The sequence below is a fragment of the Papio anubis genome, chromosome 18 (genome assembly GCF_008728515.1).
Source record: "Papio anubis isolate 15944 chromosome 18, Panubis1.0, whole genome shotgun sequence".
NCBI lineage: Eukaryota > Metazoa > Chordata > Mammalia > Primates > Cercopithecidae > Papio > Papio anubis.
The window spans coordinates 46,745,143-46,767,274 of NC_044993.1; the positions used below are offsets into that span (position 1 = coordinate 46,745,143).

At 52.8% G+C, this 22,132-nt stretch overlaps 1 protein-coding gene across 6 annotated transcripts; it reads left to right on the plus strand.

Moving 5' to 3' along the window:
- The first annotated feature begins 14,115 nt into the window (after window positions 1–14,115).
- Window positions 14,116–20,388, plus strand: CORO1A (coronin 1A). Of its 6 annotated transcripts, none has more exons than XM_009196248.4 (11): window positions 14,116–14,254; window positions 16,431–16,629; window positions 17,916–18,038; window positions 18,134–18,263; window positions 18,357–18,541; window positions 18,700–18,819; window positions 19,042–19,146; window positions 19,259–19,404; window positions 19,502–19,559; window positions 19,672–19,887; window positions 20,172–20,388. In XM_009196248.4, the coding sequence occupies exons 2-11, from the start codon at window positions 16,432–16,434 to the stop codon at window positions 20,274–20,276; spliced, it is 1,386 nt and encodes a 461-aa protein (XP_009194512.1). In that variant the 5' UTR covers window positions 14,116–14,254; window position 16,431; the 3' UTR covers window positions 20,277–20,388. The 6 variants fall into 6 exon arrangements, with proteins under 6 accessions (XP_009194512.1, XP_021787569.1, XP_003916795.1 ...); XM_021931877.2 differs by lacking the exon at window positions 14,116–14,254 and adding an exon at window positions 14,356–14,373; XM_003916746.3 differs by lacking the exon at window positions 14,116–14,254 and adding an exon at window positions 14,637–14,947.
- The last annotated feature ends 1,744 nt before the right edge of the window (window positions 20,389–22,132 follow it).

The window sequence follows — 22,132 nt, forward strand, 5'->3', positions numbered from 1 at the left end:
CACTGAAGAAATGGGAGGAATGTGTCCCAAGAGGGATCGGTCTTGGGCCCAGTGAGAACCATTACTTTAAAAACATTTTTTTAGAGACAGGGTCTCCCTCTGTCATCCAGGCTGGAATGCAGTGGCGTGATCATAGCTCACTGAAGCCTCCAATTCCTGGGCTCAAGGGATCCTCCTGTTTCAGCCTCCCGAGTAGTTAGGATTACAGGCACACGCCATCACACCTGGCTAATACTTAATTTTATTTATTTATTTATTTATTTATTTGAGATAGAGTTTTGCTCTTGTTGCCCAGGCTGGAGTGCAATGGTACAATCTCGGCTCACTGCAACCTCCACCTCCCAGGTTCAAGCGATTCTCCTGCCTCAGTCTCCCGAGTAGCTGGGATTACAGGCGTGTGCCACCACGCCTGGCTAATTTTTTGTGTTTAGTAGAGACAGAGTTTCACCATGTTGGTCAGGCTGATTTCAAACTCCTGACCTCAGGTGATTCGCCTGCCTCGGCCTCCCAAAGTGCTGGGATTACAGGCGTGAACCACTGCACCTGGCCCATATTTTATATTTTGTAGAAATGGAGTGTCACTATGTTGTTCAGGCTTTTCTCAATCTCCTGGCCTCAAATGATCCTCCTGCCTTGGCCTCCTGAAGTGCTGGGATTCCAGGCCTGAGCCACTGTGCCTGGGCAGGAGCGCTTTCGGAATGTGAATCAGTGCTGATCCTGCAGGTAGATGGAAGATCAGGGCCACATGAGGAGGTGCCAGGCTAGGAGAGCAACCACTTGCCAGTGAGACTCTGTTACTTCTTTACTTGGAGACTGGTGGGGGCTCCTTGCTACCCAGCAAAGGAAACGCCTTGAGAAGGCCCTGTTTGAGGTCCCCCATGCTCTGCCCCTATGGACCTTCCCAGCCTTCTGACCTTTCCTATCACCCCAAGCACCTGAGGCCCCAGCCTTGGGGGACAGCTCTCCATTCCCTAAAACGTCATGATCTTTTCTTGCCTTCATCTGAATGGCTCTTCTCCGTCTTGCCTCTCTTCTTTGCTTGGCAAACTCCTGTTCAAGACCGAGTTCAGGCCGGGCACAGTGGCTCACGCCTGTAATCCCAGCAATCTGGGAGGCAAGGCAGGCGGATCATCTGAGGTCAGGAGTTTGAGACCAGCCTGGGCAATATAGCAAGACCCCATCTCTAAAAAAATAGAAAAATTAGACAGGTGTGGTGGCTCGTGCCTGGAATCCCAGCACTTTGGGGGACCAAGGCAGGTGAATCACCTGAGGTACAGAGTTCAAGACCAGCTTGGCCAACGTGGTGAAACCCCATCTCTACTAAAAACACAAAAATTAGCTGGGCATGATGGCAGGCACCTATAATCCCAGCTACTCCAGAGGTGGAGGCAGGAGAATTGCTGGAACCTGGGGGGCGGAGGTTGCAGTGAGCTGAGATCGTGCCACTGCACTCCAGCCTGGACGAAACAGCAAAACCCCATCTCAAAAAAAAAGAAATCATGTCTGCTATGGCAGGCCCACAGTCGGCTGCAGCTCTGAGCCAACTGCAGGATGAAGAACGGTTGCCTAATTGGAAAGTGTCAGCATCCGAGAATTCAAAAAAGAAATCTGATGAGCCTTCTCCTGCTTTATATATTATGTGGAGAATTTAGATCTTATGTTGGTTTGCACAAGTTCCCTGCAGAAAAAAAAAAAAAAAATTGCTCTGCGTATATCTCTTGGAAAATAAGACAATAGTATTTTTCCTTTGCAAAGGCAGCTATAACAGATGTGAAAATAAGTACACTCAACTCTAATACGATTATACAGAAGAGCATGGATGCATTTCAAATGTTAGATGTTGCTAGTATTATCAAATGATTTCTTTTTTTCTTTTTTTTTTTGAGACAGAGTCTCACTCTCTCGCCCAGGCTGGAGTACAGTGGCACAATCTCGGCTCACTGCAGCCTCCACCTCCCAGGTTCAAGTGATTCTCTTGCCTCAGCCTCCTGAGTAGCTGGGACTACAGATGTGTGCCACCATGTCTGGCTAATTTTTGTATTTTTAGTAGTGATGGGGTTTCGCCATGTTGGCCAGGCTCATCTCGAACTCCTGACCTCAGGCAATCTGCCCACCTCGGCTTCCCAAAGTGCTAGGATTACAGGCATGAGCCACTGCACCTGGTCTATTATCAAATGATTTCTTTCCTTCTTTCTCTCATTCTCTCTCTCTTTTTTTTTTTTTGAGACAGGGACTCTCTGTTACTGAGGCTGGGGTGCAGTGACACAATCATGGCCTACTGCAACCTCAACCTGCTGGGCTTAAGCAATCCTCCCACCTCAGCTGCCCCCCGAGTAGCTGGGGCTGCAGGCATGTGTTATTTATTTTTTCCATGCCCAGTTATTTATTTTTTCCTTTTAAATTTTTTGTAGAGACAAGGTCCTACTATGTTGCCCAGGCTAGTCTCGAACTCCTGGACTCAAGCAATTCTCCCACCTCGGCCTTTCAAAGTGCTAGGATTACAGGCACGAGTCACCACACTCAGCCTCAAATGATTTCATATTGACCTTTTAATCATGACTCCTCTCTGCCAAGCACTGAAGAGTTGAATCATTATACTCTATATCTGCAATTATATAGATTATGAAACTTCCTTTCAAATTCATTGCAGCGGATAACTTTTTTGAGTCATTGACTTCATTTTATATTTTAAAAAATTATGAAATATCGTCTGTCATTGCATTCTAATTAAAATCTGTGCAAAATGCTTTGGGAAAATGGATCTTTTATAGAAAAAAACTGGGACAAATTTCTTTCTTTCTTTTTTTTTTTTTTTTGAAATGGAGTCTCGTTCTGTCATCCAGGCTGGAGTGCAATGGCATGATCTCAGCTCACTGCAACCTCCGACTCCCGGGTTCAAGCAATTCTCTGCTTCAGCCTCCAGAGTAGCGAGGACTACAAGTGCCCACCACCAGGCCCGGCTAATTTTTGTATTTTTAGTAGAGATGGGGTTTCACCATATTGGCCAAGCTGGTCTTGAACTCCTGACTTTGTGATCCGCCCACCTCAGCCTCCCAAAGTGCTGGGATTACAAGTGTGAGGCACTGCGCTCCGCCTGGGACAAATGATTTCTATGGCTTTCAAAGATAAAATATATAATATACTAAACCAGGGTGTGCAATCTTTTGGCTTCCCTGGACCACATTGGAAGAAGAATTGTCTTGGGCCACACATAAAATACACTAACGATAGCTGATGGGCAAAAAAAAAAAAAAATCACAAAAAAATCTCATAATGTTTTAAGTTTACAAATTTGTGTTGGTCTGCATTCAAAGCCATCCTGGGCCATCCTGGGGTTGCACAAGTTTGCACTAAACCAACTCTAACATAGCTTATTCTGTTTTACTGTTAAATTATATCTCTGGGCTGGGTGCGGTGGCTCATGCCTGTAATCCCAGCACTTTGGGAGGCCGAGGTGGGTAGATCACTTGAGACCAGGAGTTCGAGACCAGCCTGGCCAACATGGCAAAACCACATCTCTACTAAAAATACAAAAATTGGCCGGGCACGGTCGCCCATGCCTGTAATCCCAGCACTTTGGGAGGCCGAGGCAGGTGGATCACGAGGTCAGGAGTTCAAGACCAGCCTGGCCAACATGGTGAAACCCCATCTCTACTAAAAATACAAAAAATTAGCTGGGTGTGGTGGCGCACACCTGTAATCCCAGCTACTCAGGAGGCTGAGGCAAGAGAATTGTTTGAACCCAGAAGGCAGAGGTTGCAGTTAGCCAAGATCATGTCATTGTACTCCAGACTGGGCGATAGAGTGAGACTCCATCTTGGAAAAAAAAAAAAAAAGCCAGGAGGGGTGGTGCACTTCTATAGTCCCTGCTACTTGGGAGGCTGAGGCATGAGAATTGCTTGAACCCAGGAAGTGGAGGCTGTAGTGAACTGAGATTGTGCCACTGCACTCCAGCCTGGGCAACAGAGTGAGAGCCCATCTGGGGGGGGGGAAAAAAAAAAAAGAAAGCTTTTACGGATAATTAAATTTTAGTACATTTCCAAAAAAATTTATTGCTAGTTTTTTTAGGTGTAATTACGTATTACGTAATGGTACTGTGGTTAGGTAAAATAATCTTCATCTGACATACAATAATATGATGAATCTCAAAACATGAAAAGTGAAAAAAAGCAGATGCATACTATACTACATATTTCATTTGTGTGGAACATTCTAGAACAGGCAAAATTAATCTATAATGACAGCAAACAGATCAGTGGTTGTCTGGGGCTGAGGTTGGGGATGGATTGTGGAGGGAACTGTTTTTTGTTTTGTTTTGTTTTGTTTTTTTTGAGATGGAGTCTCATTCTGTTGCCCAGGCTGGAATGCAGTGGTGCAATCTCGGCTCATTGCAACCTCTGCCTCCTGGGTTCAAGCGATTCTCTTGCCTCAGCCTCCTGAGTAGCTGGAACCACAGGCATGTGCCACCACGCCTGGCTAATTTTTTGTATTTTTAGTAGAGACGGGGTTTCACCATGTTAGCCAGGATGGTCTCCATCTCCTGACCTCGTGATCCACTCGCCTCAGCCTACCAAAGTGCTGGGATTACAGGCGTGAGCCACTGCGCCTGACCAATGGAAGGAACTTTTATAGGTGATGCGAGTATTTCATGTTTTGATTATGGTAGTAAATGTAATACATACCCATGTAAGGGTATGTATATTTGTCAAAGCTAACTGAATGATGCACTTAAATGAACGTGCTTTATTGTATGAAAATTAAAGTGGGTTGGGCGCGGTGGCTCACGCCTGTAATCCTAGCATTTTGGGAGCCTGAGGTGGGTGGATCACGAGATCAGGAGTTCGAGACCAGTCTGGCCAACATAGTGAAACCCTGTCTCAACTAAAAATACAAAAAATTAGCTGGGTGTGGTGGTGTGCACCTGTAATCCTAGCTACCTGGGAGACTGAGGCAGGAGAATTGCGTGAACCTGGGAGGTGGAGGTTTCAGTGAACTGAGATTGCGCCACTGCACTCCAACCTGGGTGACAGTGTGAGACTCCATCTCAAAAAAATAAAAAGAAAAAAAGAAAATTAAAATGTGTTTTGTTGTATGTAATTAAAGTTGGTTTTAAAAAGAAGGAAAATAACGTTACAACTAGAATAAAAAGAATCCGCCAGGCATGGTGGTGCACACCTGTAATCCCAGCACTTTGGGAGGCTGAGGTGGGAAGATCGCTTGAGCCCAGGAATTCAAGACCAGCCTTGGCAAAATGGTGAAACCCTGTCTCTACAGCAAATGCAAAAATTAGCCAGGTGTGGTGGTGTGTACCTATCCCAGCTACTCGGGAGGCTGAGGCAGGAGACTCGTTTGAACCCAGGAGGCAGAGGTTGCAGTGAGCTGAGATCTCGCCACCACACTGGAATTACAGGCACACGCCACCATGCCAGGCTAATTTTTGTATTTTTGTAGAGGCGGGTTTTTGTGATGTTGGCCAGGCTGGTCTCAAACTTCTGACCTCAGGTGATCTGCCCACCTTGACCTCCCAAAGTGCTGGGATTACAGGTTTGAGTCACTGCATCTTTGAGATGGAGTCTCACTGTGTTGCCAGGCTGGAGTGCAGTGGCGTGATCTCAGCTCACTGCAACCTCCACCTCCTGGGTTCAGGTGATTCTCCTGCCTCAGCCTCCTGAGTAGCTGGGACTACAGGCACGCACCACAATACAAAAAGGTAATTTTTGTATTTTTAGTAGAGACGGGGTTTCACCATGTTGGCCAGGATGGTCTCAATCTTTTGACCTAGTGATCCACCCACCTCAGCCTCCCAAAGTGCTGGGATTACAGGCGTGAGCCACCATGCCTGGCTAATACTGAAGTATTTAAGTTGAAATGCTATGATGTCTGAGATTTGTTTGAATATATTCTTTTTTTTTTTTTTTATTTAGATGAAGTCTCACTCTGCTGCCCAGGCTGGAGTGCAGTGGCACAATCTCAGCTCACTGCAAGTAAGCTCCGCCTCCCGGGTTCACGCCATTCTCCTGCCTCAGCCTCCTGAGTAGCTGGGACTACAGGCGCCCGCAAACACGCCCAGCTAATTTTTATATTTTTAGTAGAGACGGGGTTTCACCTTGTTAGCCAGGATGGTCTTGATCTCCTGACCTTGTGATCCGCACGCCTCGGCCTCCCAAAGTGCTGGGGTTACAGGCGTGAGCCACCACACCCAGCTTGTTTTAATATATTCTAAGAAAATAGTGTGAAAGAAGAAATGAATCAATGTTTGCTAATATTGCCATGTTTAAATCAAATATTGCCAATATATGTTGACCATTGTTAAAGCTGGATGATGAGTACAAAGAGTTTATTATATAATTATTCCCCTTTTCTGTATTTGAAAATGTCTACAGGCCAGGCATGGTGGCACATGCCTGTAATCCCAGCACTTTGGGAGCCTGAGGCGAGAGGATCACTTGAGGTCAGCAGTTGGAGACCAGCCTGGCCAACATGGTGAAACCCTGTCACTACTACAAATGCAGAATTAGCTGCGCATGGTGGTGCATGCCTGTAATTCCAGCTACTCAGGAGGCTGAGGCAGGAGAATTGCTTGAACCCAGGAGGTGAAGGTTGCAGTAAGCTGAGATTGGCACTGCACCCAGCTTGGGCAAATAGAAATGAGACTCTGTCTAAAAATCGCTGCATGAGGTGGCCTATGCCACAGTAGTCCCAGCACTTTAGGAGGCCAAGGTAGAGACGGTTAAGCCTAGGGAGGTCGAGTCCCATGGTGAGCAAGCACCCCAGCCACCGCACTCCAGCCTGGGTGATAGAGTGAGACCCTGATTTTAAAAAAAAAAAAAATTAACAATTCTTTTGAGAGATGGAGTTTCATTCTGTTGCTCAGGCTGGAGTGCATCGGCGCTGGGCCCTCAGCCATCAACCCTCTGCCTCCCAGTTTCAAGCGGCCCTCCTGCCTCGCCTTCCTAGGCAGCTGGGATTACAGGCATGTGCCACCATGCCCGGTTAATTTGTATTTTAGCAGAGACAGGATTTCTCCACAGTTGTCAGGCTGGTCTCGGTCTCATCCCTCAGGTGATCCACTACCTCAGCCTCCCAGTGCTGGGATTACAGGCATGGTTTACTGCTCGGTCAAGCAAATCTTAAAAGAGATAAAAGGCTAAAAGCAGGTCATGCCCAGTAATCCTAGCATTTTGGGGAGGCCAAGGCAGCAGATCACCTGAGGTCAGAGCCTGGCACCAGCTCAGCCGGTGTGTCCTGGCCCTACTAAAAATACACACAAATTAGCTGGTCATGGTGGTGAACATCTGTAATCCCAGCTACTCAGGAGGCTGAGGCAGAAGAATCGCCTCAACCTGGGAGGCAGAGGTTGGAGTGAACCGAGATTGTACCACTGCACTCCTGCCTGGACAACAGAGTGAAACTCCATCTCAAAATAATAATAATAATAATAACACACTATGATAAAACAAAACTTTATTACCATCAAAAGTTAAAAAAAAAGAAGAAAGAAGGGCTGGCATCAGGATTACCTAGAATCCCAGATGAGATAAGATGGGCAGATCACAAGGTCAGGAGATCAAGACCATCCTGGCTAACATGGTGAAACCCTGTCTCTACTGGGGTAAAAATACAAAAAAAAATTAGCCGGTGTGGTGGTGGGCCTCTGTAGTCAGTCCCAGCTACTTGGGAGGTTGAGGCAGAGAATGGTGTGAACCTGGGAGGTGGAGCTTTGCAGTGAGCTGAGATTGCCGCATCGCACTCCAGCCTGGCGACAGAGTGAGACCCGTCTCAAAAAAAAAAGAAGAAAGAAACCTAGTTCAAATTTGATTAAAAAAAAAAAAAAAAAGGAGAGAGAGACAGAGAATTTGTTGCTTTACATAATGGAAAGATCTAGCTTCCTGCGCGGCTGGACCCAGGGCTTGGGAGTCTGTTTTACTCTCTCTCCCTTTCTCTTTGACCCTACTGTCCCTCTAGGTTAGTTCTGTTCTCTGTGCAGTTTTGCTTCAGATGAAGGTGTGAGATGACTACCCAGCATTTCTTTTTTTTTTTTGGCACTTGAGTCTCGCTCTGTCAACTCCAGGCTGGGAGTGCAGTGGCCGATCTCAGCTCACTGCAAGCCCTCACCCCGGGTTTACATTTATTTCCTCCTGCCTCCTACAGCTCTCCCGGCAGCTTGGGACTACAGGTGCCCGCCCCACCTCAGCCTCTCGCTAAGTTTTTATTTTTAGTAGAGATTTGGGTTTTACCAGGCGAAGGTGGCAACCCCCCACCTTGACCTCGGATCCACTCCGCCCCTGCCTCCCCAAAGTGCTGGATTACAGGCTTGAGCCACCCACCAAAGCCAACCCACCAGCATTTCTTAGGATCTCCTATAATGTGAGTCATCCGAACAAAAATCCCACTCAAAGGCCTTGGAATTAGCACTCCCTTGGGAGGCCGGTGGGCAGGATCACCTGAGGGTGTGGAGTTCAAAACCAGCCTGACCAACATGGTGAAACCCCTGCCCCTACTAAAAAAATACAGAAGTAGCTGGACGTGGTGGCATGCCTGTAATCCCAGCCTCAGGAGGGTGAGGCAAGGAGAATCGCTTGAAATCTGGGAGGCAGAAGCTGCAGGAGCTGAGATTGCTTAGCCAGACTCCCAGCCTGGGCAACAAGAGTCGAAACTCTGTCTCAAAAAAAAAAGAAAGAAAGAAAGAAAAAAAGGCCTGGAATTAGTTCAGGGCACTGTTGGCCGGCCCCAAGCCGTCGGCACTCATCACTCCCTCTCTTAATCAGCTGTTCTTCCTGAATGGCAGGTGGCTAATTAGCCTCTGAATGCCCTGCACAAAGCACCCTGCCTGGGATACCACAAGTAGGTGGTGGATGGATGACGGATGGATAGGTGAGGAAGAGCATGGAAAAATAAGCAACACAGTGAGACCACGTTCCTTGAAAAATTCAAAAGAGGCTAGTGCAGGCCAACCTAATTCCAGCACTTTGGGAAAAGCTACGGGAGGATTGCCTGCACCTCAGGGAAAGTTCAAGACCAGCCCAAAGTAATACATAGCAAACCCCCATCTCTACAAAAAATTTAAAAATTAGCCGGCAGGCCTAAGGTGGCTCAAGCCTGTAATCCCAGCACTGGGGAGGGCTTCAGACGGATCAACAGGTCAGGAGATCGAGACCATCCTGGCTAACACGTGAAACCTCAGCCTCTACTAAAAATACAAAACCACTGGGCGTAGATGGCGAAGCTCTGTAGTCCCAGCTACTCAGGAGGCTGAGGCAGAGAATTACAACCCAGGAGGCGAGCTTGCAGCAGCCGAGATCCGGCCACTGCACCTGCCCTGGTGACAGAGCGAGACTCCGCCCCAAAAAAAAAAAAAATTAGCTGGGGTACACAAACGTGTCAGTCCCAGCACTGGATGAGGCTGAGGCGGGAGGATCTCTCACTTGAGCCTTGGCGGAGCCGCAGTGAGCTGTGATTTCTCGTACCACTGCACTCCAACCCCGACAGAGCACACTCGCCCGCAACACTCAAAATTAAATAAAAAAATAAGAAAAAAAGGGCTGGGCACCGGTAATTCACTGCACTCTCAGCACTTTAGGGGGCCAAGATGGGCAGATTGCCTGAGGTCAAGAATTTGAGATCAGCCTGGACAACACGGTGAAATCCCGTGTCTACTAAAAATTCAAAAAGTTAGCTGGGCATGGTGGTGGGCACCTGTAATCCCTGCTACTTGGGAGGCTGAGGCAGGAGAATCGCTTGAACCTGGGAGGTGGAGGTTGTAGTGAGCCAAGATCAGGTTACTGCACTCCAGCCTGGGTTACAGAGTAAGACTCTATCTCAAAAAAAAAAAAAAAAAAGAAAAAGAAAAAGAAAAAGAAAAATGAGAAAAAGAGTCCCTTTCATATGTTTACAAAGCATGCTGCCATGCAAAGGGCAGAAACTCCAAGTGGAAGCGACTTCCCAAAGATAGCATGTTACTTGTGTCTTTCTAGGGCCACACTTTCTCCATGGAGAAGGCAGAGGGGGTGGGGAAAGTTGCCAGCACACTCCAGTCTGGTTCCTGGCACTGTGCCCAGCATTTATAGACAGTTTCCATTAGTCCTCATCCTCTATAAAGTGAGGGCCACCGTGCAGCTGTCCTAGATGAGGAAACCGCACCTGGCCAGGGACAGCAAGGAGATGCTGAAACCAGGGTTCTCCGGGGTGCCTGACCCCACCATGCTCCACAGCCTCCTTTGAGCAAGACAGACCAGGGAAGCTCTGTGAACCTTGCTAAAGACTCTGGACTTTGGCCGGGCACGGTGGTTCACGCCTGTAATCCCAGCACTTTGGGAGGCTGAGGTGGGTGGATCACCTGAGGTCAGGAGTTCAAGACCAGCCTGACCAACATGGTGAAACCCCCTCTCTACTAAAAATACAAAAATTTGCCAGGCAAGGTGGCATGCACCGTAATCCTAGCTAGTCGGGAGGCTGAGTCAGGAGAATCGCTTGAACCTGGGAGGTGCAGGTCACAGTGAGCAGAGATCGTACTACTGTACTCAAGCCTGAGTAACAGAGTGAGACTCTGTCTCAAATAAATAAATAAATAAATAAATAAATAAATAAATAAATAAATTAAAAAGAGGAGTATGGACTTGATCCCAACACTTCAGTCCACCTCTAATGTAGGTATCTGGCTCCTAGGAAGGGCCTCTGGTCCTGTCTACCTGCAGGGTAGGTGTAATCAGAATTTTTTCAGCTGCAAGTGCCAAAAATCCAAGTCATACTTATTGGCTTATGTGAAAAAGAAGTGCATTGCCTTATACAACAGAAAAGTTAAGGATTTCAGGCACAGCTTGATCCAGATACTCAAATGATCTCAAGAATATGTCTCTTCGTATCTCGCCTCTGCAGGCCTCTGTATAGATGACTCATCCTAGCCAGCTTTTTTGTTCTTTTTTTTTTCAGACGAACTCTTGCTCTGTTGTCCAGGCTGGAGTGCAGTGGCGTGATCTCGGGTTACCAAAACTTCCACCTCCCGGGTTTGAGCGATTCTCCTGCCTCAGCTTCCCAAGCAACTGGGACTACAGGTACACGCCACCATGCCTGGCTAATTTTCATATTTTTAGTGGAGACAGGTTTTGCCATGTTGGCCAGGCTGTTCTCAAACTCCTGGCCTCAGGTGATCTGCTCCCCTCGGCCTCCCAAAGTGCTGGGATTACAGGTGTGAGCCACCGTGCCTTGCTCTGACCAGCTTTTCCTGCATGCCAATAAGATGTCACCAGCAGTGCTGGGCATACATCCTATCAGCTTCCTAACCCCCAGTGGAAAGAGGACATCTTTTTCACAGCAGCTCCAAGATGAGTCTTGGGCACAAGTTGAATCAAGTGAACCAATGAATACAGTTGCTTTGGCTGGGAAGCACAGGTCATGTGACTATGCCAGGTCCCTTCCTGAACCTCATGGACTGCCTGTAAGGAAGGGTTGGTTCCCCAAAAGAAAATCCAATAAAGAGGCAACGGGGCCAGTCACGGTGGCTCATGCCTGTAATTGCAGCACTTTGGGAGGCTGAGGCAGGAAGACTGCTTGAGCCCAGGAGGTCGAGACCCACCGAGGCCACATACTGAGATCCTATCTCTACCAAAAATTTAAAAAATTAGCTAGGTGTGGTGGGCATGTGTCTCTGATCCCGGGTACTCGGGAGGCTCTGAGGATGGATGGGAGGATCGCTTGAGCCTGGGAGGCTGAGGCTGCAGTGAGCTGTGATCGTGCCATTGCACCCCAGCCTGAGCAACAGAGCGAGACCCTGTCTCAAAAAAAAAAAAAAAAGAGGCAATGGTAAGAGGCTAGACCAGCAGGAACAACAGAGGCAAAGGTCCCCCTTTTTTTTTCTTTTAATTGAAACTGGGTCTCCCTCTCACCCAGGCTGGAGTGCAGTGGTACAATCACAGCTCACTGTTTAGTCTGGAATTCCTGGGCTCAAGCAATCCTCCCACTTCAGCCTCCTAAGCAGCTGAGAACACAGGCGCATGCCACCACAGCTGGCTAATTTCAAATTTTTTTTTTTTTTTAGAGATGGGGTCTTGCTATGTTGCCCACACTGGTCTCAAACTCCTAGGCTCAAGTAACTTTCACTGCTCCTGGGCAAATGCCCTCTGACACCCCTTATAAGGAAACCCTTTGAGAAGGCTGGCCCCCTCTCAAACATGGAGAGCCTTGCCAGGGCCTTCCCCACTCACTGCTGTAACTAATTCTTATGCTGCATGGACATCTGCTTCCCAGAACCTCCACCCACCGGCCTTGCTCCTGTCCTTTGTGGCAGCCCCAAGCCTGCTCACCCCTTCCCATGCTGCGGCCTGCTTGGCCTCTGGAAGCAGCACTGTCTGCCTGCACCTTGCCCTCTCCAGGGCCGTCAGGCTCACCACCTTCAGGGACCTGGTTTCCAGGTCCTTCACCAATGCACTTGTCCTGTGTGTGGACATGAGGCCCTCCCGAGCTGAAGTCAGCGTGTGCTTCAGTTTCTGCATCTGTAAAATTCAGATAGTATTTGCTACCCAGGGGTGCTATGAGGATTACATGAACATAGTATAGTCTCTAGAACAGTGCACAGCACACAGTAGGCACTCAATAAATGCCAGTTATTATTCCTGTCACTTCTGTTGGAGACTGCACATCAGAGTACCCACCTCACCTTGGTCTAGTCCCATCCAGTTGCAGGCCTTTGAGTACGGTACAACCCTAAGGTTTTTACAATTGCATAATCTATAGAACATTTACAGATTTATTGTCTCGTTTGAGTTTAGTAACTTTTTGTTGTTGTTGAGATGGAGTCTTACTCTGTTGCCCAGGCTGGAGTGCAGTGGTGCAATCTTAGCTCACTGCAACCTCTGCCTCCTGGGTTAAGGCGATTCTTCTGCTTCAGCCTCCTGAGTAGCTGGAACTACAGGCGCCCACCACCACGCCCAGCTAATTTTTTTTTTTGAAATGGAGTCTCGCTCTGTCGCCCAGGCTGGAGTGCAGTGCTGCGATCTCGGCTCACTGCAAGCTCCGCCTTCCGGGTTCACACCATTTTCCAGCCTCAGCCTCCAGAGTAGCTGGGGCTACAGGCTCCCGCCACCACACTCAGCTCATTTTTTGTATTTTTAGTAGAGACAGGGTTTCACCATGTTAGCCAGGATGGTCTCGATCTCCTGACCTCGTGATTTGCGCACCTTGGCCTCCCAAAATGCCGGGATTATAGGCGTGAGCCACCGCGCCTGGCCAGAGCCTCATAACTTTGTGAGGTGGGCAGGACAAATCTTATTAATTCCCCATTTACCAATGAGAAAACGAGGTTCAGAGAGATCAGCCCTCTTGCCCAAGATCGCACAGCCAGTCAGTGGCAGAGGTGGGACTTGAACCCGTCCCTTGCTGTTCCTTGAACCTCTCCACATGACAGGGCTGTCCCTCAGCCTACAGGTCACCCCTCTAGCCTTGCCTGTTGGCTCTTCCTCATCCTTTTGGGCCCAGCCCAGATACTTTGTAAACAAGAATGACAAGAGCTAACTTTTTTTTTTTTTTTTTTTTTTTTTTTTTTTTTAAATGAGACAGAGTCTTGCTCTTTCACCCAGGGAAGACTGGGTGATGCAGTGGCTCAGTCTTGGCTCACTGCAGCCTCTGCCTCCCGGATTCAAGCTATTCTCATGCCTTAGCTTCCTGAGTAGCTGGGATTACAGGTATGCATCACTACACCACGCTAATTTTTGTATTTTTAGTGGAGATGTGGTTTTACCATGTTGGCCAGGCTGGTCTCAAACTCCTGACCTCAGGTGATCCGCCAGCCTTGGCCTCCCAAAGTGCTAGGATTACAGGCGTGAGTCACCACGCATGGCCGAGAGCTAACGTTTATTAAGCCCTCGCCACTTTCTAGATGAGGTCCTTACTGACTTTCTTGGCTTATTTTAGGTAATCATACCCATACCTCTTACGTGGCAGGTATGACTGTTACAGAGGGAGACACCGAGGCTGAGAAAGGTTAAGTAGCGGCCACACGTCACTCAGCAGGTGACAGGCTGCGGTCGCACTCATGACATAGTCTGACTCTAGAGCAGGCCTTTCCTGCCCGCTGTTGCTGTCTCCAGAAGCCTCTCTGAATCTAAGGGTGGGAACTACTCCTCCTTGCCCTCGAGCCCTCGCCAAAGCCGGGGCTTGGAGCGGCCGTGGGCTCCTCCTCCTTCCCCCAGGCTGGGCTCTTCACGGGCGGGAGCCTGCCTGGCTCGCCTGCCTCGCTCGACCCTGTAGCCCCTCGCACGAAGTAGGTGCCCGTGATGCCGAATTATTTCAGCAGGAGGGCAGGGGTGTTCCCGATGAAGACAGGAGACCAGGGAGGAGAAGCGACTCCCGGGGCCACCCATGTGTAGATCTCGGAGCCAGGCAAGAGCCAGGTCCCTTGGGTCCGGGAGCGCGCTCGGGGCTCCTCCTCGCCCGTGCCCCCCGCGCCCCCTGCGCTCCCCGCGCTCGCGTCTGCGGGGTCGGGAGGAGGGGGCGGCGTCGCCGGGCCGGGGCGGGCACCGAGGCCTGGCGGGCGGGCCTGGAGCGCTTTCGTGCCTGCCAGGGAAAGGCTGGAGAGGAGGCTAGGGGCGGACGCAGGGAGAAAAGAAGCAACGGGGTGTTTTTGCCTTTTGACATTTTAAAAAGAAGTGCAGATTCGCTTCCCGGAGCCGGGCTGGCAGCCTGCGCTATGGTTAGGAACCAACGTGGGGCGCGGGCTGGGGCAGGGGAGGGAGGCGGCCGCAGCGGGGGCCCGGGAGCGCAGGGCGGGCCTGGAAGAGCTCCGCCCCAAGGGGCGCGGCCACCCTGGAGGCGGGCGCACGGCTGCTTCTCATTCATTGTCTTGACAAGAGCATCCTCAGCGGGCGAGTCCCCGGCTCCTCCAGCTCCTTCCTCCTCTTCCTCCTCCTCCTCCACCTCCGGCTTTTGGGGGGTCACTGTCCTCTCTCTGCAGCAGGTGAGGCTGGGCCCAGGAGGCGCGGGTGGACCGGGGCGAGGGCCACCTGTGGGGCCGCGCGCGTGTGGGAGCCGCGGGTTGCGGGGGCGCGCGGCTGTCACCGCGACCCAGCCAGCGCCGGGGCCAGGGAGCGGGCGCAGCAGCCCGTGGGGGGACGCTGCCTGGAGTGGGGGCCGCCGGGGCCCCAGAGCGCTCTGCGGAGGCGAGGGCGAGGGACCACCGCGGCCAAGATGGAGGTGGGCAGCCGGGGGTCAGCACAGTGTCGAGGGCCCGACTCCCCCCGGAATTAAGTCTCAGGGAGGGTGGGGACGGGGACAGGGTGGGGTGAGTGGGGCAGCTGCCCTGGGCTTGGAGACAGGAAGGGGTTGAGAGCAAAACAAGAAAAGACCAAGTTCCCCTTTCCGTGGTTTCCGGGCCTGGTACCTGCGGCGGGGGAGGAGGCAGGGTGGGGCGATGGCTTCCTGTCCCCCACCTCTGGTCCGGGGCTCCTCTCTCTCCAGACCCTGGCTGCTCCTCAAGACTGGGGCTCTTCACGTACGCTCCTCACCGCTCTTTGGGCAGGCCGACCTAGCAGCCTCTTTGGGAGTCCTGGGGTGGCCGGGGGCGTTGAAGCCCCCAGTGAGTAGGCAAGGCTGAGGCTAGGGGCAGAGGCTCTGGGCACAGTACCCTCTGAGCGGCAGCACAGGCCCCTTCCCTGAGCAGGAGGGTGATGCGGTGGCACAAGGTCGTCCCTGGAGTTCCTTGCTCCCCACCAGACACTGGGGGAAACCATCCTAGCTGGACATCAGAGCAGTTGGAGTGGCTTCTCCCTTCCTGTGTGCAGTTCACATGGGGGTGGAGATGGCTCTTAAGGGCACCTGCTTTTCTGAGCGAAGGCAAGAGGCAGAGGTATGGGGAGGAGAAGATACTGGGACCTGAGCCAGAGACCTGCTGGGGAAGCCATCCTGCCGCCTCACTCCCCTCGGGCAGCCCCCACGCCACTTCCTCCTATGTCCAGCCCCGCACCGGCAGGGGAAGGAGGCCAGCCCCTGTCCCTGCCTTTAGGAAGCGCTGTGTGGGTGTGAGGGAGGTGGGCTCTGGACACTGTAACTAAGAGAGAACCCACCCTCAGAGCCATCTGGGCTGATGACGCCTGAGTCTGAACCATTAGGAAGGACGGGCTCTGCATCCATCAGCCAGTCAGTCAACAAACATGCAGTGGGGGCAACACCACGCCAGGCTCTGTTGCAGAGGCTGAGGGTACAGATCGAGAGTGTGACTCAGAGTGGCCTGGGGCCAGGGAGAAGGGGGCTTGCAGGTTAGATGGAAGGAGAGGCTGGGGAAGGCGAGCGGGCATAAGCCACAGAGGAAAGGATAGGGAGCCCCTGGAGATGATGCTGGGACCTCAAAAGCCAGACTGAGGGGTGTCCTGGGGGAGGTGGGGACCACTGGAAGATCAGAGTTGACCCGAAGGGGGAAATGCTCTTATCCTGTGTGCCCCTAGAATGAGCCGGCAGGTGGTCCGCTCCAGCAAGTTCCGCCACGTGTTTGGACAGCCGGCCAAGGCCGACCAGTGCTATGAAGATGTGCGCGTCTCACAGACCACCTGGGACAGTGGCTTCTGTGCTGTCAACCCTAAGTTTGTGGCCCTGATCTGTGAGGCCAGCGGGGGAGGGGCCTTCCTGGTGCTGCCCCTGGGCAAGGTGAGCCCCTGGGGCCCTGGGGGTAGCAGCTCCTCCACCCGACCCATGGCTCTGTGGAGGTCCTGATTAGGTGACTGTCACCAGGCCTTCCAGGGCCTGTGTTGCCATCTGGAAAACTGAGCTGGGCCCCATGAGCCTTACACTTCCTCTAGCTCCTCTGTGCTGTGGCTGTGTGGAAACTGATGCTCAGAAGGAGCCAACACAAGATGGGTCACACCAGTGACCAGGACTACAGACAGTCCTGCAGGCCCATGACCAGCCCTTCTGAGCCTCAGCCTGGGGCTGGAAACACAGAGAGGGCTGTGATGGGGTCTGGGGGCCCCCGACTGCAGACAGTCCTGCAGACCCATGACCAGCCCTCCCCAGCCTCAGCCTGGGGCTTTCTCCCCATGGAAACACAGAGAGGGTTGGGATGGGGTCTGGGGGCCCTGGCAGCATTCTCAGGGTTGGGAGGGACTCTGGCTCTGGGCCTGTCTTAGGACCTAGCAACTCTGGCCCCCAGCTCGCAGGCAGGGATGATGCAAGAGGCACTCTCCCCGACCCCAGCCCTGCCCTCCCCTGGAGCCTGCTGCCCTCTCCGCTGGCTATCTGCTGCCCCACACCCCCAGCACACTCCTGTGCTCTTTGAGGGGTAAGACAGGAAGGGGAGATGGGCCCCAAGTTGTTACCTTAAAAGGGCCGATGGAAGCAAAGAGAAGAGGAAGTGGTTGTCGGGCTGAGAGATGGGCCCGCACCCCGCACGGCTGTCACACAGGAAGCCCTGCTGAAGCAGCTGTCCCCGGAAGAAGCCATTTCCAAACCTCTGCTCCTGCCTGGGGCCAGTTATGACAGGCTCCCCGACCCCTCTCCTTTTGGGAGGACCCACGTCTGCAGCCCCACCTCTCACACTCACTCTCTGGGGAGCCGCCCCTACCCCCCCAGCCCTCATACACCTGTCCTGACTCCAGGGCCAGTTGTGCCCATGGAAGCCTCACTCGGGAAAGCTGGGGTGGGGGTGCCAACCCTAAGGGCAGAGACAGACTGAGACAGAGACGGGCAGGAACTCCACCAGGGTTTCGCACGGGCCCCATCCTCTGCTATGCGTGGCCAGCCCTCCTGGGGTTTGCCCACGCCATTTGGGGACTGGAACAAGAGAAGAAGAACCCCCCCACCCCAGGCCCTGTTCCAGCCCCCAGGGACCCCACAGCTTTCTTTCCTCTCTGGTCCTCTCTGAAGGAGGTGTGGGGAGGCTGGATTGGGTTTGGGGGGCAAAAGCACCTCCATCCAAGGCCCTGCTGTGCCTTTAGACTGGACGTGTGGACAAGAATGCGCCCACGGTCTGTGGCCACACAGCCCCTGTGCTAGACATCGCCTGGTGCCCGCACAATGACAACGTCATTGCCAGTGGCTCCGAGGACTGCACAGTCATGGTGAGTGGTGGTGGGGACCCATGGGCTGGGAGAGGGGCTCTAGGATGGGATCTGACATTTGGAGTCCTGAAGATTCACTGGCCCCTTCTCTGCAGGTGTGGGAGATCCCGGATGGGGGCCTGGTGCTGCCCCTGCGGGAGCCTGTCGTCACCCTGGAGGGCCACACCAAGCGTGTGGGCATTGTGGCCTGGCACCCCACAGCCCAGAACGTGCTGCTCAGTGCAGGTGCTGCGGGAGGAGGGGCCTGGGGGTGGCTGGTGGCCTGCAGTGGATGAGGGCAGGAGGCTCATGGCTTCTGACACTGTGGGGAATGTGCAGGTTGTGACAACGTGATCATGGTGTGGGACGTGGGCACTGGGGCAGCCGTGCTGACGCTGGGCCCAGAGGTGCACCCAGACACGATCTACAGTGTGGACTGGAGCCGAGACGGAGGCCTCATTTGTACCTCCTGCCGCGACAAGCGTGTGCGCATCATTGAGCCCCGCAAATGCACCGTCGTAGCTGTGAGTCGCCATCCACCCTGACCCTTGACCCTACAGACTTTATCCTTCTTATCCACCATCAACCAGGCTCTTGGATGCTGCCCTCCCTCGCCTCCACGTGGGACTGGCCCCGTAGGGTGTGTATGGGTGCCTGACTTACCACCTCCCTTTCCTTGCAGGAGAAGGACCGTCCCCATGAGGGGACCCGGCCCGTGCGTGCGGTGTTCGTGTCAGAGGGGAAGATCCTGACCACGGGCTTCAGCCGCATGAGTGAGCGGCAGGTGGCGCTGTGGGACACAGTGAGTGCCGGGGCAGGAAGCCGAGGGTCCCCGGGCTGGGAACCAGACTGGAAGTTTCGTCCCTGCTCTGCCACTCGCCTGGCAGGATGGCCATGGGCCTCAGTTTACCCAGGCATGAGATGGGTGTTCCCACTGGTTGGTCAGGAGGGCCCTCACAGGTCACTGCCCAGGGAAGACCACCATCCCAGGGCCTGGGATGTTACCTCTCACCTGTGTCTACAGAAACACCTGGAGGAGCCGCTGTCCCTGCAGGAGCTGGACACCAGCAGCGGTGTCCTGCTGCCCTTCTTTGATCCTGACACCAACATCGTCTACCTCTGTGGCAAGGTGGCCTCATCAGACGGGGTGGGGGTGGGAGATGGGCAGGATGGGTCTGGAGAGGGCCAGAGCAGTGGGCATCCACTGGTATTGACCCTCCCTCCGCACCCGCCACCTACAGGGTGACAGCTCGATCCGGTACTTTGAGATCACTTCTGAGGCCCCGTTCCTGCACTATCTCTCCATGTTCAGTTCCAAGGAGTCCCAGCGGGGCATGGGCTACATGCCCAAACGTGGCCTGGAGGTGAACAAGTGTGAGATTGCCAGGTGACTGACTCCTGACCCTGACTGCAGCATGCTCCTTGGGCAGTCCCAAGCCCGCCCAACCAGGCTGTGGGCCCCGCTTACCTTCCCCTTCCCACAGGTTCTACAAGCTGCACGAGCGGAGGTGTGAGCCCATTGCCATGACAGTGCCTCGAAAGGTGATGCTCCCCCGCCCCACCCCGGGCTCCGGGCTGCGCACCGACTTCGCGGTCTTGCAGGGGGGTGTCCTGGCATAAGCGCTTTCCTCACTAGCCCTGGCCTTGCCCACAGTCGGACCTGTTCCAGGAGGACCTGTACCCACCCACCGCAGGGCCCGACCCTGCCCTCACGGCTGAGGAGTGGCTGGGGGGTCGGGATGCTGGGCCCCTCCTCATCTCCCTCAAGGATGGCTACGTACCCCCAAAGAGCCGGGAGCTGAGGGTCAACCGGGGCCTCGACACCGGGCGCAGGAGGGCAGCACCAGAGGCCAGTGGCACTCCCAGCTCGGTGAGAGGGCCAGGGAGCCAGGGAATCAAACTGGGAGGGTGGGGTGGGGCTGGCGTTTGGGGCAGCCCCAACTCACAACATTGGGAATCTTTGCGGGGCTGGGAGTGGGTAATCCTGAGGCCTCAGAACACAGGTTTCAGACTGATAGGCCTGCAGGTCTCTAGGCAGCAACCAGCTGAGTGACTAAAGGGCCCAAGGCCAGGGCTCTAGGGATGGGGCTCAGCAGATGCTGGGGTAAGGGGAGCCAGGGAGGAGCTGGGCCTAACGCAGCACCGGGTCCCCAGGATGCCGTGTCCCGGCTGGAGGAGGAGATGCGGAAGCTCCAGGCCACGGTGCAGGAGCTCCAGAAGCGCTTGGACAGGCTGGAGGAGACAGTCCAGGCCAAGTAGAGCCCCGCAGGGCCTTCAGCAGGGTCAGCCATTCACACCCATCCACTCACTCCCCATTCCCAGTCACATGGCAGATAAAAAAAACATAATAAAATGGCTTTATTTTCTGGTACCTCCCAGACTCTTGATGACTGGTTCCCTAGACGTAGGGTTTGCTGAATGGACCAGCCATAGAGCTTCCCCTCTACCGCGCTGAGGGGACTGACCCATGGCAGGGGATGTGGGATGCCCCCTGACTTACTACATCACGGGAACAGGGCCTTCGTGGGTAGAAACCAGCCATGCTGATACAGGCCAGGAGGCTGCTCTCCGTTTCCGAGCTCCTTCTCAGAGCTGACGCAGCTGAGCTATTTAAGGCCCTAGCTTAGGACCTCAATAATTCCCAAATTTACCGAAAATCTGCTTTTCGTAATCAACCAAAACATCAGGTTGCATGTGACTCTGCTGGCACTGTTGCTTGTGAGGAAAGGAACCAACCATCACTTACAGGGTGGGCATCTTTTAAACTGCAGGTCCAAAGATAAAAATAACGAGGGAGGCCGGGCATGGGGACTCACGTCTATAATCCCAGCACTCTGGGAGGCTGAGGCGGGAGGATCACTTGAGCTCAGGAGTTTGAGACCTGCCTGAGCAACATGGCGAGATACCATCTCTACAAAAAATAAAATAAAAAATTAGCCAGGCATAGTGGTACGCACCTATAGTTCCAGCTACTCAGGAGGCTGAGGTGGGAGGATCCCTTGAACCCAGGAGGTCGAGGCTGCAATGAGCCATCGCACCACTGCACTGCAGCCTGGGTGACAGAGCAAAACACTGTCTCTAAAAAATATAAATAGGCCAGATGCGGCAGCTCATGCCTGTAATCCCAGCACTTTAGGAGGCCGAGGCAGGTGAGGTCAGAAGTTCGAGACCAGCCTGGACAACTTGGTGAAACCCCGTCTGTACTAAAGATACAAAAATTAGCTGGGCATGATGGCAGGCACCTGTAATCTCAGCTACTCGGGAGGTTGAGGCAAGAGAATTGCTTGAACCTGAGGCGAAGGTTGCAGTGGGCCAAGATCATGCCATTGCACTCCAGCCTGGGGGACAAGAGTGAGACTTCATCTCAAAAAAAAAAAAAATAAATAAATAAATATATGTTTTTATATGTAAAACAAGGGAACTTTTTGTGAGGAAAAGATAGAACTAAAGCAACAGGCTGACTCTAGTTTACCAAAGAAACTGAGGCTGAGAGTAGGAACCCAGCTCACCAAAGGGTGGAGCCCAAGTCAGAGTCTAAGTCTCCCCACTTTTTTATTTAATTGTTTCTGAGATGGAGTTTCATTCTTGTAGCCCAAATGGAGTACAACGGCACAATCTCAGCTCACTGCAACCTCTGCCTTCTGGGTTCAAGCCATTCTCGTGCCTCAGTCTCCCAAGTGGCTGGGATTACAGGCGTAAGCCACCACGTCCGGCTAACTTTTGTGTTTTCAGTAGAGGTGGGGTCTCACCATGTTGGCCAGACTGGTCTCAAACTCCTGGCCTCAAGTGATCTGCCTGCCTCAGCCTCCCAAAGTGCTGGGATTACAGGCGTGAGCCGTAATTACAGCTGTGCCTGGCCCTATGTCTCCCCTTTTGAGTTCAGAGTCTTCCCCTGTGTAGTGAGCGCTTCTGCCTCTCTAGCCCTTCCTGTGGGTTCTGCCTAGGCCTGGCCTCTGTGAGGGACCTGGCCAGACAGGTCTGTCATGCCTTGTGGGGAGTGGGCGTGGGAATAGGTTTTGATGCCCAACTTAGTGGGTGATCCTGAGATGGGAGGACACAGGGCTATCTGGGATGGGCATCTTAGCCATAGTGGGGTTTGGTTCATATCAAGCAGG